The sequence below is a fragment of the Falco peregrinus genome, chromosome 14 (assembly GCF_023634155.1).
Source record: "Falco peregrinus isolate bFalPer1 chromosome 14, bFalPer1.pri, whole genome shotgun sequence".
Taxonomy (NCBI): domain Eukaryota; kingdom Metazoa; phylum Chordata; class Aves; order Falconiformes; family Falconidae; genus Falco; species Falco peregrinus.
In genome coordinates, this window is record NC_073734.1 from 993,636 (window position 1) to 1,011,223 (window position 17,588).

The 17,588-nt window shown below is 45.8% G+C and overlaps 1 protein-coding gene and 1 pseudogene across 1 annotated transcript; both read left to right on the forward strand.

Annotated features, from left to right (window-relative positions):
* Positions 1-6,472: 6,472 nt before the first annotated feature.
* LOC129785687 (E3 ubiquitin-protein ligase RBBP6-like) lies at positions 6,473-9,139 on the forward strand. Its single transcript, XM_055818988.1, has 3 exons — positions 6,473-6,691; positions 8,922-9,021; positions 9,130-9,139. Exons 1-3 carry the CDS (start codon positions 6,526-6,528, stop codon positions 9,137-9,139), a joined length of 276 nt encoding a protein of 91 aa, XP_055674963.1. The 5' UTR covers positions 6,473-6,525.
* A 2,308-nt stretch (positions 9,140-11,447) lies between these two features.
* Positions 11,448-17,588, forward strand: part of LOC129785688 (hydrocephalus-inducing protein homolog) — a 90,584-nt pseudogene continuing 84,443 nt past the window's right edge.

Here is a 17,588-nt window from a genome sequence, read left to right on the forward strand (position 1 = left end):
GTCATCAGACAGGTGTTTCTCCTGACGCTTTAGTTGCCAACAACTTCCCGCGCCAGGTAACGTGGTGACTTTTTCATCAACTGTTTGTAAGGAAAGTCTGTTTGTAAAAAGCTGAAAGGGAGGGAATTATTGACATCTCCTTAAAGAAGGATAAACTGAATAAGGCTGCATTTACTTTTCAAATGCATTGTCTGTTGTTACAGAAGCTGACAACTCTTTAGAGATAATCAGGCAAACTCAGGTCAAACTTTTGTCTAAACATGCTTGCCTGCCTCTCAGATTCGCTGTTAACACTGAAGTCCTTTAACTACAGATACTCTGAGCTACCAGTCCTTAATAGCAGTGTTTCATGTGATGTGTTCCTATCTCTGTGTGCTGCTTTACTCTAGGCTTGATAGCATGTACAGGACTATACAAGTCATTTTACCCTGTGGAGGCTTTTCTTCATCTATTGTCATCATAATCTGACACTTTGATCTTTTTGTCCATGTTCTTCTGCCTCTAGGCTGTGAACAACTTCCACAATGGAACCGGCTACACAACAGGGCTCCATAAGGAGATTCAGCAGCAGCAGCAGCAACAGCCGCCGTCACCGCCTGCACGACCACTTGTGACTGTGACACCTGCTGCTCAGGTGACTGCCACCAAACTTTCTAAATCTTCCTCTCTGTCAGTCAGCGGTCTGTTAAGTTTTATTTCAACATATGCTTTTGAAATACAGTATTTATTAGAGCTTATTTTCCAACTGTTTGCATTTATTCACAAGGGCTTTCCGGTTCCTGTAGCAAGACAACCGGCAGTACCACGTCTTCTGGGCCCCCAAGAGCAAAAAATACCCACACCTGGTGAGTGACCGTAACTTTAGAATTTCTTCTAAAAAAATTATCTTCAGATGAACTGAATGGGTTTTATTTCTTTTTCCTCTCCCCACTCCAAAAGGTCATCCGATGAGAGCCAGTGCGGTTCGCTCAGCAGGTGGCAGACCAGGCTGGGGACTGTAAGTATTTCACAGAAATTCAGTCTCTGACGACTTGTAACCTGTTAAACCAGGCTGTAACACCTACATTACTTCTACAGTAGCTGATTTATAATGAAATGCGTATGCACAGATAGCTGTGGAGAATACAAGTGGCAATTCATTTTTAAGTGGCTCAGCTTGAGTTGGCTCTAACAAAGGGGATCTGTGCTTGCAGTAAAACGATTACAAATAAAACTCCAGTATGTGACCCAAAAGTAGACTCTGAAAAAGAAACGCTTTTGGAGGAAACCGTAAGTATATATCAAAATTAAACATAACGACAGGATGAGGTGCAAAGCCACCCTTTCGAATTACTTACTGGCTGGATAGGGCTGAAGAAACTGATTTCCCAATTGAAGTCAGCCTCCAACATTTGATTCTTAATGACTTAGTGATGGAGCAAATTGTTGGAAGAGTCAGTGCTGTTTTTTTATGACCATTTTGAATTTCTTTAGTCTAGTCATCTCAAATAGCCAAGCTGCTTTCTCTCCGTTGGAGAGAGAGGAATCTCTTTTTGCTGTTATTGCCCTACCAGTTAGTTCTTCCTTTTGGTATGTATTTGTTATGGATAGATTATAAGTGTGCATCGTGTTTATAAAATCTTAAAGATAAATCCAAAGAAAACACAGCAATCCGTCCCAGAGATACCTAAAATTCTCAGGTTCAGTAAGCAAGGAAAGAACAGTTCAGGGACAAGACCAGGCCAAACAGATCATCACGAGGCAACAACCTAGGAAGTTTGTGGGGAAGAACTGAAAGGAAGTTGGAGAGAAGCTTGGTTAATATCTGTGCAGTACTTTGAAGCTCGGAAGTGTGAAGTAGGAAGTGTATCGAGGAGTGGCAGAGGAGCCGTGGGCACCTGGCACCTGGGAGATAGGAGTCTCCTTTAAGCATGGGCAGCCTCTGCCCACAGTCACAAAGCTGAATGTAGGGGGAGAAGCCTGAGGCAACTACTTGGGGTGAGGATGTGGAAGGCAAGTGTGAGGATCCAGAAATGAGGGTAGGCTCAAATGGACAGGAAGCTGCCAGAAAAATGCTCAGGTTGAGAACAAGAAGGGCTCGCCACCGTGCTCCCGCTTCATTCACATTCCTCTTTAAAATCAGGGCAGAGTGTGACAGTGACACGCGGGTTTGGGTTTCTCTGCAAGTTCAAATGGAGGACATCCACGTAGCACACGTACCCAGAGGACTCAGGCCCCGACACTGCCATCATCAACAGCAGCCTCTGTACCTGTGCCTCCACCTCCCTTGCATCCTCCCCCACCCCAGGCGCTTCCTTTCCCGCTGGCGGTACCACCACCACCACTACCTCCTCAGTTTCCACCTGGTCAGCCTCCATCTGCTGGGTATACCCCCGCCCCGCTCCAGAATATCCCCCAGCTCCTGCAAACATGTCATCAGCCAACAGCACGGCCAGCGACTCATTCAAATACCCTCCCAGCGACACCAGCACTTTCTTTATAGAATCACAGGGTCATTTAGGTTTAGTTGGAAAAGACCTTTAAGATCATTGAGTCCAGCAGTTAACCTAAACCTACAAAGTCTGCCATTACAGCAGGTCCCTAAGCGCCACCTCTACATTTCTTTTAATACACCCAGGGATGGTGACCCAACCGCTTCCTTGGGCAGCCTGTTCCAACGCTTGACAAACCTTTTGGTGAAGGAATTTTCCCGAATATCCCATCTCAAGCTCCTGTGGCGCAACTTGAGGCCATTTCCTTTCCTCCTATCAATTGTTACCTGGGAAAAAAAGAGACCGACCCCCACCTCACTACAGCTGCCTCTCAGGTAGTTGCAGGGAGCAGTGAGGTCTCCCCTCAGCCTCCTTTTCCCCAGGTTAACCAACCCCAGTTCCCTCAGCTGCTCCTCACAGGACTTGTGCTCCAGAGCCTTCAGCAGCTTTGTTGCTCTTCTCTGGACACGCTGCAGCACCTCAGTGTCTTTCTTGTAGTGAGGGGCCCAAAACCGAACCCAGTGTTGGAGGTGCAGCCTCACCAGGGCTGAGTACAGAGGGACAATCCCTTCCCTGGTCCTGCTGGCCACCGTATTTCAGGCAGAAGCCAGGATGCCGTTGGCCTCCCTTGTCTAGGGAGGAGTTTTACGGGAACAATGGAGACTTCAAAAGGAGTAAGTGTTTGGCTCCAGGAAGTTGCACGGGTTTGCGCTTTGGTATTTCGTTAGCACCTTGGACTGCAGTTACACTAAAGTGCATCTGGCAGAAGCAAAAATGGCATCGTGTTTTATCCAACAGACCTTTTCATTGCAGATGGTAAATGTGCAAAACTCAAGCAAGACAAATGGAGCTGTAGAACTTTCCCTGAATCCTGGGGGAATTCTAAACTCGTTTTGCTTGACTAGGATGTTCGTGTTTGGCATTACATGCAGTAAACATTTTCTCATCTTGGCCGTGTTTTGTATTTTGGTGTCTGTTTGGAATAAATATCCAACTATAATTGTAATAATGGTCAAACTGATTTTAACAGGGAAGAGAAAAAGCCCAGACCCGAAGTGTTCACAAACACTTCTTCTATGGAATTGGTGGCACGTGAGGAGTTTCAGGAGGAGCGCAGGCATTCATTTCCCAGGGAATTGCGTTGCATGTCCCTAACGGAGAAGCAGATTGTCTAGAAGAATCAGGAGGAGTTCCAGTCCACCTCTCTATCCTGAGGTGGGTTGGATGGTTCAAGGGACGAGCAGTGATGGGAGCTCCACATGTAGGTCACTAGCTCAAAGATGGCAGGGATTACAGGTGACTGATAGTTATAACTGGGCAGCAGTTGAGAAGGAACGGGTGTCTCTTTTGCCAAAGCTTCTCTGTAGTGACATCCTTCGCCTCCTGACAGCCCTGAGGAGGCTAGAAACTGGACAGGTGTGGATTCCTGTGCCTCCGTGCTCTGACTGTAACTGTTACCTCAAAGCACTTTGGAGGAGATACGTGAGAGGAATTGCCTTTGTTGCCTCTGTCGTCTAATCTCGCACAGACGGATTGCAACCTGGACTGCAAACTGGCGCCTTTTGCTCAGATTCTGCTGACATCCTTAAATTTTTCTTACAAATTAAAAGATCAGACTTGTGTAAGGAAATCTTAAGTTGGAGGAGGAATGAACATACGTGGAATAACTTGTGAAGAAAAATCTAAAGATAGCTGCTGTCTTCTGTCCTTAAAAAGCCCTTGGGCAGGAATCTGAAGAGCTCTCTGTAGTAATGCTGTCAGTATCTTTCCCAGAGTAGTGGCATTCCGTCAGCTTACTGGAGACTGAGTTTAGAAGCTTTTAGCTAGGATTTTTCTTGAAATGCAGTCACCGGCCTTGGTTGGAGCTAGAGGTATGTGCAGAATTTGGCTACCACTGGCTAGAAGTGGGGCATTTTGCATGCTGTACAAATTGCCAAATACGTAGTGAAGTTAAATAGACTAAGCTGGCATTTTCAAATGGAGCTTTACTGCCTCCAGGCTAAACCCTGCTTTCCTGACAGTTGATACTGCGCTGTAGCCATTAAGACTCACTTGTTTTGCATCTTACGGCAACAAGAGTGATTTGCGCTGCAGGTGGATGCTGGGTAGTGAGACATCTGCATGTCCATGTACCAGCAGAGACCAGTAGACACCCCTGAAATCCATCCATAGCTAGGGCAGTCCATGCGATAGAAGTGAGTGGGAACAGACTTACCCTTCCTGCGTGTTTTTACACTACCACAGCAGCAGCCGTTCTGGCTCGTAAGCAGAAACCTTTACACGCCGCCATGCTCTTCGGTTTGCAGCAGCAGTATATCAGCAGCTGAAAGAAGCTTTGACATAAGCGTATGGAGAGGAAAAAACCCCAAACCCAAACAAATTTGGGAGAAAAAAAAATGGTGTGAGTGACTGTTTTGAATTAACTTCATTCATTTCCTTTGTGTTGCGTTTTGTTTTTTAAGGTCCAGGTCTCCCTATGCCAGTTCTTCTCGCTCTAGAAGTTCGCATACCTACTGCAAGTCAAGATCAGGTCCTTCCCACCCTCGCTGCTGCTCTCAATCATCTAGTCATGCCCCCTCTCATTCCTACCCACGATCAGCACCATATCCAAGAAGAGGCAGAGAGAAGAGTCGGGGCTGTCATTCTAGGTCAAGGTCACGTGGTTATCCCCGCTCAAGGTCAAGGTCACATGGCTCTCCCCGCTCGTGCTAGTGGACTCACCCTTTCTCTCATCTTCCCTTAACTGAACATTTTTGGAAAAAATACTGCAGATACAGAATTTAAATAAAAGCTATTTTATGAAGCATTACAAAACATGACAGTGTGCACCGCGCCCGTTGCGACTGGACTGTGCCCTTTTTTCCTCTTGGCACTGGTTCTACCAGAGGAAGCCCCGTCAGACAGAGTGAATAAAAGCCAGTTACAAAAGGAACCATCATTAATACCATGGAGGAGTACAACAAGGACAACACTGCGACACCCCGAGATGTCCCCTCCCTGCGCTGTCCCTGCGGTGCAGGCAGCCAAGTGCCACTCGGCAGAGCCCCAGCATCTCCCCCAGGCTGCCTTGGGACAGGAGGGGACAGCAGGTGGGGACAGCCTGGGGGTGACAAGAGGGGACAGCTGGTAGTAACAGGCCTGGGGGGTGACGGGAGAGACAGCTGGTGGGGACAGCCTGGTGGGTGACAGGAGGGGACAACTGTTGGGGACAGCCTGGGGGTGACGGGAAGGGTCAGCGGCTGGGGACAGCTTGGGGGTGACAGGAGGGGACAGCAGGCAGTAGCAGCATGGGAGTTGACAGGAGGGGACAGCAGGCCATGACAGGCTGGGGGGTGACAGGAGGGGACAGCAGGCCGTGACAGCCTGGGGGGGTGACAGGAGGGGACAGCAGGCCGTGACAGCCTGGGGGGTGACAGGAGGGGACAGCAGGCAGTGGCAGCATGGAGGGTGAGAGGAGGGGACAGCAGGCCGTGACAGCCTGGGGGGTGACAGGAGGGGACAGCAGGCCGTGACAGCCTGGGGGTTACAGGAGGGGACAGCAAGCCGTGACAGCCTGGGGGGTGACAGGGCACGGGGCAGTGATGTGCCCAGGGCTGTTGGGAGAGCCCCCACAGGCGCAAGGGCTGTCAGGTGACGCAGGATGGTGAAGGCCCCAGGGGGTGACAGCAGGGACACCGCAGCCCTGGGGGGTGACAGGGCACGGGGCGGTGACAGGCTGGGGGACAGCAGGGACACCGGCGGCCCAGGCGGGGCTGATGAAGGCCCCTCCCCCAGGGGCGCTGAGTGGCCCCCTGAGCCCCTCTGTCACAATGCGGAGCCGCCTGGGTTGCCATAGCGAGCAGCTTGGCCTGGCAGCGCTGGTGCGAGGAGGGAGCGGAGGCCGAGCCAGGGCCTGTCCCCATCGTCCTCCCACCGGGGCTGCGAGGAGGAGCCGGCGGGCTCAGCCCGCGCTGCTGGCCCCAGCCCCTCGGTGGGCCCTGACCTGCTGTGGGGGCCGCGAGGCCAGCTGCTGCGTGAGGTGCCATCGCGGAGCGGGCACCGCCTGGCCCCGGCCATGTCGTGTGTCCACTACAAGTTCTCCTCCAGGCTGAACTCCGATGTGGTCACCTTTCACGGCCCCCACATCTCCCTGCGCGACCTCAGGCGCCAGATCATGGGCCGCGAGAGGCTGAAGGCGACCCACTGCGACCTGCAGGTCACCAACGCCCAGACCATGGAAGGTGCGTGGGGGCGGCGGGCGCGGGGACCGGGGACCGGCCGGCTGGCGATGGCGCAGGCGGCCAGTGAGGCGGTTGGGCCACGGCCGGCAGCGGTGACTTGTGCTGGGGCCTCAGAGCTGCTCTTCCGTGGTTGTGCGCTGGCAGCTGCCGTCAGGGCTGTGTGCGCAGCCAGGCACAGCAGCGTACGGGGTCCGTGTGCGACACCGCGCGTGGAAGAGGTTTGGTTTCTGGGAACCCTTCTAGCTAAAACGATAAGGGAATGTGGGACAATGCCTTGTCATCACAGACCTGCCAGATTTCTTTGAAAGCCGGCAGAGAAGGCTGAACATGATAGAAAAGGAGTGGGTGGCTAATTTAAAGGGGAAAAAAAAGTGGGTTTGGTGACTGAAATTTGTCTTCAGCTACTTTTACTCCACCGCATTGGAAAAGCGGTGCTTGGCTGCTGCAGAAACTGCTCAGTAGCAACGTTTTGGATCAAGAGTGTATCTGTGAGTGAGAATCTATGCAGACCCTGGAAAGCCATCTTGTAGACGAGTGTTCTGTCTAAAGTATACTTGGCATTTCTTGCTAATACAGCTTCTTTGCTGCACCATGCTACACATTCATTCAGATGCTATTGAGCATCATTTCTTCATTTCTTTCAAACGGTGCATTTTTGTCGTGGTACTGCGTGTTCAACGGTGTCAGGGCAGTACTGAAGTTTTATGGCAGATCAGTTATGGTGAATATACCTAGAAATGTTCTTAGAGAAACCCTAAGTTCTTTTGAATCTGAGAAATGGTGCTTGATTCTCAGAGACGGTAATGGTTTTGTATTACTTAGTGTGCTGTTTCAGTTTGGTAATCTACCGTCTGGCAAAGCTTGCATGTGATTAAAGACTTTGGAATATGACTTGTCAGAAATACAAAGACTTGGAAACCATCTCCATTCCTTAAACATTCAAATTTTATCGGTTGGGGTTTTTTTTCTTTTTTCCTGTGGTTCTGTGACATTCCCACAACAGTCTTGTCTTTACAATGTGTACTCATAGGATTTTTTCCTCTTCCTCTTTGATGTATTAAAACTTAAACAGAATAACATGCCTGCTGCGGTAACTGTAACTTTGGCTCCAGCCTTTCAAGTGGTTGGACCTAAAGACGCTGTTTACCTACAGATAGGTAAAGTAGGTTCAGGAGAGTATCTGTGAGCAGACTTAACAGCACGGTGTTAGGGGTCTTGGGGGTGTTACAGGATCGCGTGTCATATACAGCAGTAGAGACAGACATGCAGGTAGAGGCAGACGTACAGGTTGTGACACAGATGCTTACTGGAACTTTTGTAAGGGTGTTTTCCCCGTGAAAATGCAAAAATCCCCCAGCGGTTGTCAGAGCAAAGCTAAGGAATACATTTCGGTGTCATTTATGTGTATGCCAGATTTTGGGGTTTTATACATAACCGTGAATTTCTGTTTTTATTGGACAGCATCTACGTGCTTAAAGTCACCTTCAGAAGATGAAGGAAAGAACTAGGCCTGGATGCTCTGCCTAAAGGGGGTTCTTGGAGATCCTCCCTGTGGAGATATGGTAGTGGGTTTTATAACTTTGTGCAGGAGTCCTGACTAAATGTTGGCATGATCTTGGAAAGACCCTTCAGTGAACCTTGAGTGAAGATGGCCAACTTGTTCAGAGTTTTCCGAGCCGCGTGATCACAGAAATCTCGTAGTAGAAGCAATGCTAATAGAAGCTAAAAGTAAACAGGATTTTACACATCACTGGGGGGAAAAAAAAGAGATGGTGGACTCTTTTTGAAGATGGTGGGAAGGCAAAATGGATGGTTGGGATGTGTTTTAAAAGGTGGGAGGCGGGGTGGGGGTGTCCTCTTCCGTGCTCGCTATTATAGAGACATGTTCTAGGGTTTTGTAAGCTAACAGGAGCAAAAGCAATGAAAGTTAGATCAGGAAAGAGCCTCATGTTTTAGCAGACTCTGCTTTAGTGACTTTAGAGACCATTTTGCTGTTGGCATTGAAACGATTCAAAACAAATGGAAAAGATTTTGCTGCTTGTGTTTGACTATCAGACCTGAAGATTTCTGGAAAGGTACCGTGAGTGTGTGGACATGATAAAAGCATGACGCTGTGTGTAAAATGTTGCTTTTCTATCCGTAAAGGGTTCCCTGAAGTGCTATGTCATGACATATTAATATCACTCTTACGAACTGACTGATGCTTTCTCTGTATTGATGTTGTTTTCAGAATACACAGATGACAATGCCCTGATTCCAAGGCACTCATCGGTAACTGTTAGGAGAGTCCCTGTTAGAGGAGTTAAAGCTACCGGCAAGACAGACCTTGGGTAAGTAGCCATAACGCGTTGTGTTCTTTGGGAGGGGTTTCAGTGTGTTCACCTTCTTTGTGGCTGTTGGTTTACGGAGGCATTCCGGTTGTCTCTTTCTTGTTAAAGCTGCTGTTAAATTGTGTTGTGACAGGGCAGATTTGAATGTATCTGTCCCAAAGCAGACTTAGATTTTTCAGCCCGCTGGGACGTGGCATTCAAAGTCCAACAGTGGTAGCTGTTCAGACGTTTGAATTGGGTTTGTTCTTGGGCTTGGTTTTTCTGAGAGTCAAGTTCTCCGTCCTGTTTCCTCTATGCAGAGAGATTCCTTATTTTATGCTTTTGCTTGTATTGCTTTTAGAGTAAACGGAGAGACACATTGCAGTGTGAACTGGTAATTGGTTCCCATCTGCCAGCAGTCCGAGTCCCAGTGTTTGACTGCTTCCTTTGTTTGGGGGCGGGGGGGGCAGGGTATTCTTACACCCCAGAGGGGTGGGGGTGGCGGGGCTGCATGCTGTCTCCAGAGGAAAGACTGAGAGTGGCCAGCTGGCAAACCGTGCGAACAAGAAGTTTCATTCTTAAGTGATTCCTATTAGTTTCCTAAAGACAATGCCTGTGTCGGGCAAGAGAAAAAGAGCAACGTCCTAAAGCGTATTGCCTTTTGTGCCAGGACGGTGAAGGAGCAGTTGATCTTTTCCAAACCTGAAGCTCAGAAAGCAGTTGGGCACATTCCCAAATGTTGGTAGTTACCTTTCTAAGTTTGATTTCACCCTAAGCTGCTCTCTGTGCTCCAGGTATTACTGCTGTATTCCTCAGATTTATGGAGGACAGAGAATCTGATTACAATTGCAGATATTCAAATGTAAGCCTGACTACAGCATTGTTGCTGTCATCGATGTATTCGTCCAGTCCAGTTCTGTATCAGCTGCGTCAGCATGGTTTGAATGGTCATGTTTTCCAGCCTTCTTCAAGACAGACCTCTCCTCCACCATTAGTAGATATTATTGACTTGTGGTTATGCCGTGTCTTTCTAATGTTAGTTCTCAATAAATAAAGTGTACTGGCGAGTTACAGCGTGTCTCTAAGACTTATCTCTAAGACTTAACCTTGAGACATAACCATAAGTCTTAACCTAAAGACCTAACCTTAAGACTTAACCCTAAGACTCAACCCTAAGACCTAATGGGTAGAAGCTCCTGATCTGGCTCCGGTCAATCTGGGATCATCACTGGGAACCACGGAACTTGGCCAGCACAAGGTCTGTGAGGTAGCAGGTTAAATGAGGCAGAGGAGAAGCCCACCACTCTGATGAGCTGGGTTCTTGGCACCAAGGTACCTCTGTGACATTTTCACTGTGCTGCAGTGTAAAGACGGCCTGTGATTTTCAAAAACTGAAGATCAGTCTTTAAAATGCAATTCCTTGGACAATAATAACATTGTGTCAGGTAAATACATACACCCCTCACCAACGGAGTTTTGGGTTTTTTCTTTGTACCTTTGCTGCTTCTGCAGAAGCCAGTAGTGCAGAGGGCTGAGGGTACAGCTACACAGAGTGGCTTCTGTTCTGTGAGCTCTAACTAGACGTGCAATGGACAGCCATTAAGATTGGGAAAGCTCACAAAAAGCTTAAAAACAGATAAACTACAACATTTCTTTCTTTTTTATAGAACTCCTTAGACTACTCCTTTTTTTATAAAAATGAGAAATCAGGGGTTAGTCATGCTTTGTATGCTATCTAAAGGCTTTAATCAGCAGTGCCTCCCCTGTCCATGCAGAGGAGGTCATGTCCATCTTTTTTCAGATTTTCTGTAGCTGGAAGAAGTGTTTTTGCCAGCCACCACAGACAAGTTTTCCTAAAAGGCATAATCTGTCCATTTAAGTGTTCCTTCAGCCTGATAATGATTTAAAAACTGTGCCTGCTGGTCTGAACCTGGATTTCATGTTCTAGTTCCCTCCTAACCAAATAAATAGAATGTTCTTTGCTGTAGATGCCCCATTGCAACGGGGTCTTCAGGAAGGGATTCTGCATCCAGCCCATCATAAATAATCACGCAGAATTCCAGAGAATATTTTAAGACCAACACGCTCTGCACTGATATACGTCTTCACCACTGTCATCTACAGTGGTGAAGATGACAATGAGGAGTACAATGAAGAGGAAGAGAACTGTAAACAGTTTTTTTCTCTTTTTTTGCAAGGAAGAAGAATGAGGGGCTTTTCAACTCTTGCAATGCACTGCGTGAACGATTTCTTAGAAAGAGCATTACAATTCTAGGAAAGACTTGTCAACAAGTTTTTTGAAATAGTTTCCTAATCTTCAAAATATTGGAGCTGGTAGTCACCAGCTGTGGCTGACGCACCATTTTCTGACTCCTGTGAAATGCCTAACTGTCTGTTTCCATAGTGGTATCATTCCCATACCTCCTTTTCCTTAAATAGAGTTTAAAATGGGGTCCACAAATCAGATGATGCGGTCCACAATTCAGATGGCCATCAAAGAGTCTTCAAAATTTCTCAAAATTCAGGTACTTCTTTTCTGGGAAACATACTCTTTGCTACTTTAACAGAACGTGTATGTGTATGTATGTGTAGGTATTTACAAAGAGGCATTTTGTAAAACATTAGTTAAAACGTTGACTGTCTCTCACTTAGAGGTGAGAGATTCCGGGGGAAGGAATGGATTGCACATTCCCAGCGAGTGAAAGCGAGAGAACACCCTGCTCCCGCGCGTTCCCTCCGTAAATGCCTGTGCTAGTTCTCAGGCGGCCCCAAGCTGCTTTTCACATCCCCCCTGCCCTTCAGGCTGGCTGGCAGGGCTGCCGGTTAGCGCTCCCTCACCGCCTTTCAGGCTGAGCACGCCTGTCAACAAGACAAACAGGAGGGCTTTGCTAACCTTAGTATCCTCAGCGGAGACGGGGAAGGAGCACTCGCGTCACCAGCTCTGCTGGCAGGCATCACAGGACAGCAGGTCTGCGCAGAGGTTTTGTGTCGAGCCCTCCCTGGGGACACGTTGATCCCAAAGGTTTCCTTTTGGGTGTCAAAGGGCGATTGTTTTGAAAAGGAGTGCTGAGGATGGTTTTGGAATCATTTAAGATCAACAAAGAGCAGCTTCTGAGTACGTGTTGGACCTGCAGTTCCACTGCACTTGGCAATAGCTGCTGTTAAGGACTCCTTTTCCTGGCCAGGAGCAGAGCTTGTGGGCAGACAAAAACCAACAGAAAATCCAGTACCAACAGAAAATTCTTAAATCCCTTGCTAAGGGATTATCAAAAGCTTGATTCCTTTTAGTGCTTCTGGGTCTGAAGCTGAATTTCAGGAAGCAAAAGCATCTGCCACAACTCTTTAAGTTGTGTGTCCTTTTAATGCTGCAAAACATAACTAATGCTACTTGCATGCATCCCAGTTAAATGTACCGTGGCTAGCTTCTTCAACCAGTCTGGAGCTTAAAGGCCAGCTTCAAAATGCTGGTGGTGTGCTTTTTTCTACACATAGCTTCAGTCCGCTTGGAAGAAAACTGGATTGGTTCAACAAGTCTTTATGTAAGGTACAAAGAGAGCCTATTTGTAGCCTAACATGAGTGTCAAATAATCAGTACCTGTTAAACAGACTGACAACCTGGCTGAAGACAATGCTACCAAAGAGGATAAGGTACAGGCTATGATGGTACAGTCTTGCTGTGAATACAACCCAGTCAAGGAAGTGTCAGGTATGTTCCTTGAAGGTTATGGGAACATTGTAGAGATGTTTGTTTTAAGAAGAGAGATGCATGCATACCTTTTCCTTTTTTTTTTTTTCTTTTTCAAAAAACTTCTAGTTACATGAAAGACCCCTGGGATCCACCTCCACCATAGTACATTTGCTTTCGTTTTGGAAAACCTGGCCACCATAAGGTTAAGTCTTAGGTTGAAGTCTCATTGTTGAGACCTAGGCATAAGTCTTGGAGCTAAGTCTTAATGTTAGAGTCTTAGGGTTAAGTCCTAAGTTTAAGTCTCAGGGTTAATTCTTAAGTTTAAGCCTTACGGATTGAGTCCTAGGGTTAAGTCTTAAGTTTAGGTCTAAGGGTTAAGCCTTAGGGTCAAGTCTTGGGGATAAGTCTCAGGGTTATGTCTTAGAGTTAAGTCTCAGTGTTAAGTCTTATGGATAAGACTTAGGGTTAATTTGTAGGGTTAAGTTTTAGTGTTAAGCCTTAGGGTTAGATCTTATTGTTAAGCCTTAAGGTTAATTCTTAGGGTTAAGTCTCAGGGTTAAGATTTAGGGTTAAGTCTTAAAGGTTAAATCTCACGGTTAAGTCTCAAGGTTAATTCTTAAGGTTAAATCTTATGGTTAAGTCTTAGGGTTAAGTATTAAGGTTAAAACTTAAGGTTAAATCTTAGGGTTAAGTCTTAGGGATAACTGTTAGGGTTAAGTCTTAGGGTTAACTATTAGGGTTAAGACACAGGGTTAAGTCCCATGGTTATATCTTAGTGTTAAGTCTTAGGGTTAAATCTTACCTTTAAGTCTCAGGGTTAAGTCTTAAGGTTAAATCTTAATTTAAGTCTTAGTGTAAAGTCTCAGGGTTGAGTCTTAAGGTTAAGTCATAAGGTTAAATCTTAAGGTTAAGTCTTTGGTTTAAGTTTTACGGTTAAGTCATAGGGTTAAGTCTTATACTTTAAATCTCACGGTTAATTCTCAAGGTTAACTTATAAGGTTAAGTCTTAGGGTTAATTCTTGTAGTTAAGTCTGGGGATAAGTCTAAGGGTTAAGTCTCAAGGTTAAGTCAGGTTTAAGTCTCAGTGTTAAGTCTTAGGTTTAAGTTTTAGGGTTAAATATTAAGGTGAAGTCTTAAATGTAAGTGTTAGTGTTAAGTCTAAGGGTTAAGTCTTAAGGTTAAGTTTTAAATTTAACTCTTAAGGTTAAGTCTTAAGGTTAAATCTTAAGGTTAAGTCTTAGGGTTAAGTCTCAGGGTTAAGTCTTAAGGTTAAATCTTTAAGGTTAACTGTTCAGGTTAATACTTACGGTTAAATCTTAAGGTAAAATCTTAAGGACAAGTTTTAGGGTTAAATCTTAGGGTTAACTCTCAGAGGTAAGACTTAACATTAAGTCTTAAGTTTGAGCCTTATGAATAAGTCTTAGGGCTAAGTCTGAACGGTGAGCCTTAGGGTTAAGTCTTAGGGTTCAGTATTAAGATTAAGTCTGAAGGTTAAGTCTTAGGGTTCACTCTTATGGTTCAGTCTTAGGGTTAAGTCTGAAGGCAAAATCTTAAAGGTTAAATCTCAGGGTTAAGTTTTGCGGTTAAGTCATAGGATTACATCTTATGGTAAAGTCTCACGGTTAAGTCTCATGGTTAACTCTTAAGGTTAAGTTTTAGGATTAAGTCTTAGGGATAAGTCTTAGGGTTAAGTCTCAGAGTTAAGTCTCAAGGATAAGTTCCAGGGTTATGTCTTAGGGTTAAGTCTCAGGGTTAAGTCTTAAGATTAAGTCCTAGGCTTAAGTCTTAAGTTTATGTCTTAAGGTTAAGTCTTGGGTTAAGTCATAGGGTTCAGACGTAGGGTTGAGTCTTAAGTTTCATCCTTTAAGGTTAACCCTTCACCTTAATTCTTAAGGTTAAATCTTAAGGTTAAGTTTTAGGGTTAAGTCTTAGGGTTAATTCTCAGGCTTAAGTCTTAAAGTTAAGTCTTAAGGTTGAGCCATAAGTATAAATCATAGGGTTAAGTCTTAAGGTTAAGTCTATAGGGTTAAGTCTTTAGTGTATATCTTATGGATTGAGACTCAGGGTTAAGTCTTTAGGTTAAGTCTTAAGTTTGAGTCTTATGGATGAGTCTTAGGGTTAAGTCAAAAGTTTAATTCTTAAGTTTAAGTGTTAGGGTTAACTCTTAGAGTTAAGTCTTGGGGATAAGTCTTAGGGTTAAGTCTTAAAGTTAAGTCTTAAGGTTGAGTCCTAGGGTTAAAACTTAATGTTAAGTCTTGGGTTCAGTATTAGGGTTAAGTTTTATGGTTAAGTCTTAGGGTTAAGTAGTCTTAAAGGTTATATCTCAGGGTTAAGTCTTAGGGTTAAGTTTTAAGGTTAGATCTTAGGGTTAAATCTTAGGATAGAGCCTTAAGGTTGAGTCTTAAGGTTAAATCTTAAAGATAAGTCTTAGGGTTAATTCTCAGGGTTAAGTCTAAACGTTATATCTTTAAGTTTGAGCCTTAAGGTTAGGTCTTAGGGTTAAATCTTAGGTTTAAGTCTTAAAGGTTGAGTCTTAGGGTTAAGTCTTAGGCATATAGTCTTAGGTCTCAGTCTTAAGGTTAAGTCTTAAATTAAAGTCTTAAGGTTACGTCCTAGGGTTAAGTCTTAGTGTTAAGTCTTAGGGTAAAGTCTTAACATTAAGTTTTAAATTTAAGTCTTAAGGTTAAGTCTCAGGGTTAAGTCTTAGGTTAATACTTAGTGGTAAGTCTTAGGGTTATGTTTTAAGGTTAAGTCTTAGGGTGAAGTCTCGGTGTTGAGTCTTAGGGTTAAGTCCTAAATTTAAGTCTTAGGGTTAAGACTTAAGGTTAAGTCTTAAGGTTGAGTCTTAGGGTTAAGTCTTAGGGTTACTATTATTACCGGGAACAGAGGTCTATTTCTCAAGTTCTTGCAACTTAGTCTTCTGCAAGATTGATCGATAGATAGATAGTCAGACGGACAGAAAAATTATGCAATAGCTGCCGTAAATGGTTCAGAGATTTGTTTCCATCAGGGTAGGGCGCAGAACTTCCTACATGGTGGTTATCTACTTCCTCATGCGGCCAAGAACTCCATCGTGTTTGCCGTCACTGCTACCAGTTGCTCTGTTCCTTGCTTCTTTGGGCAACTTTGGAGCCTTTGCTGTGGAAACAGGCTGGTGTGATGAAATTTAGCACATAGGAATACTTCATGGTTTGCTGGCTCTTCAGCAGGGGTTTCCTTCCTCCACTCCCTGCCCAGCTCCACCCCTGTTCTCTTCATTCCTCTGTCCCTCTCCTGTCCCTCTCCTGCCACCACACCGCCCCATCTCACCCCCCTCTGCTGCTCGAAATATTAAGGGAACTAGACCTGTATTGAAAAAAGTGGGGTTTCTCTTTCCTCTCCTGAGGATTTACCACCCAGAGCAGGCTCAGGTTCTGATCCTGCCAACTGCTCCCCAGCGCCTGGATGCTTGCTCTGGGAAACAAGGACAGCTGCTCTAATTCTTTTGCAGGCACAATCTTGGTTTAAATTCTAGTTGAAATGAAATAAAGAGCTGTCATCAGTCCCACCTGTGGCACAGAGAGACACCTGTGTTTCATGCACATGTCTGCACAGAAACACACACAGAGGGAAAAAAGCCCAGAACCGCTTTGTGCAAGGAAGTACGTAAACTCTCCCTATCAGCATTGCTGCTTTGAGCAATTGAATTGTTCTACAGTCAACTGACAAGCCGACACGCTGCCCATCAAATGAGAACCAGAATGTATGCCATTTGCAAGATGGGGCAGCAATAAGCTTTCGACCACTTTCCAGCAAGATCATGTCAAGAATGGTGGTGTACTCATGGATTTTCTCCTCTGCAAGGCCATGAAGAAAACATGAACCGCAGTCCCCAAAGGCAAAGGAGCAAACTGAGGGAGAGCAGCTCATCGGCGCCTTTCAGAGCTTCAGCAGTCTGGGGAAATGGGAAAAAAACCCCATACAAAGATAAACAGCAGCCAAGAAGCACTTTTATAAAATGCATATTGGGGCCTGTTCCAGACCTCAGAATGACTTTCAATATTGCTTTGCATGACTATTAGACCAAGGCCTAAAGTGGCGTGATAGCTTCTGCTTGCCGGGGCATGAGAAGATCACTCAAATGAGCGACACAGTAACAAGTAAACACCAAAGGCAACAGCGGAGCTTACCATTTCCCTCCACTGGCGACCAGCTGTGCAGTAAACCAGCTTAACCAGCCTCCCTAAGGATGGCTCTAAAGTCACTGAAAAGGAAAAAAAGAAGGTAAGTTCCTAGCCTGGAATGCAAAGGCACCATCTTGGCTCCCAGGCAGGTGGCACTGATGGCCCAGCAGGGTCATGTCCCCACGTTCCAGGAAAGATAAAAAAAGTGCAGGACGTGTTTGTGGGGTGGGTTTGATGCATCCTTTCCGTTTGGTGAAAGCCTGAGGAAGGATGTACCCCACGGTGGGACCGGTGGCACTTTAGACCTGAGGTTAAAAAAGTGCTGCACATCAGTGACACTGCCCAAGCTGCTTTCACCACCAAACAATAAAAGATTTGCTTTCTCCAGTATGGTGGGAATGATGCCATAAAGTCGGTCATGGAGAGAAACCCTCTAAGCCTTGCTTGCAAGTTTCAGAAGGCAGGCATTCTTTATGGCAGTGCTGGGAGCACGGGGGAATGTTTCCTCTGAGCGTGCTCACCCAGTTACTCGAGGGCACGCACTATGGACAGCAGAGCACTTGCACACTCATAGCGCATTACACATGCATTTTCAGTCAGGCACAGGATGGGTTACAAGTTTCTTGCTTTAATACAAATGAGCACACACCCTCAGACAGCACTGCTGAGGTTTTTTACTAGCTCCCCATGCTCCCCAAGCGGGGCCTTGCCCTCTCTCGGGGGGCTATCTGAGTCAG

Excerpts from the sequence above, each read along its gene's own strand:
- LOC129785687 (XM_055818988.1), top strand. The coding sequence starts at position 6,526 with ATGTCGTGTGTCCACTACAAGTTCTCCTCCAGGCTGAACTCCGATGTG. Across the intron at positions 6,692-8,921 it reads CAACGCCCAGACCATGGAAG|AATACACAGATGACAATGCC; the intron begins GTGCGTGGGGGC and ends TGTTGTTTTCAG.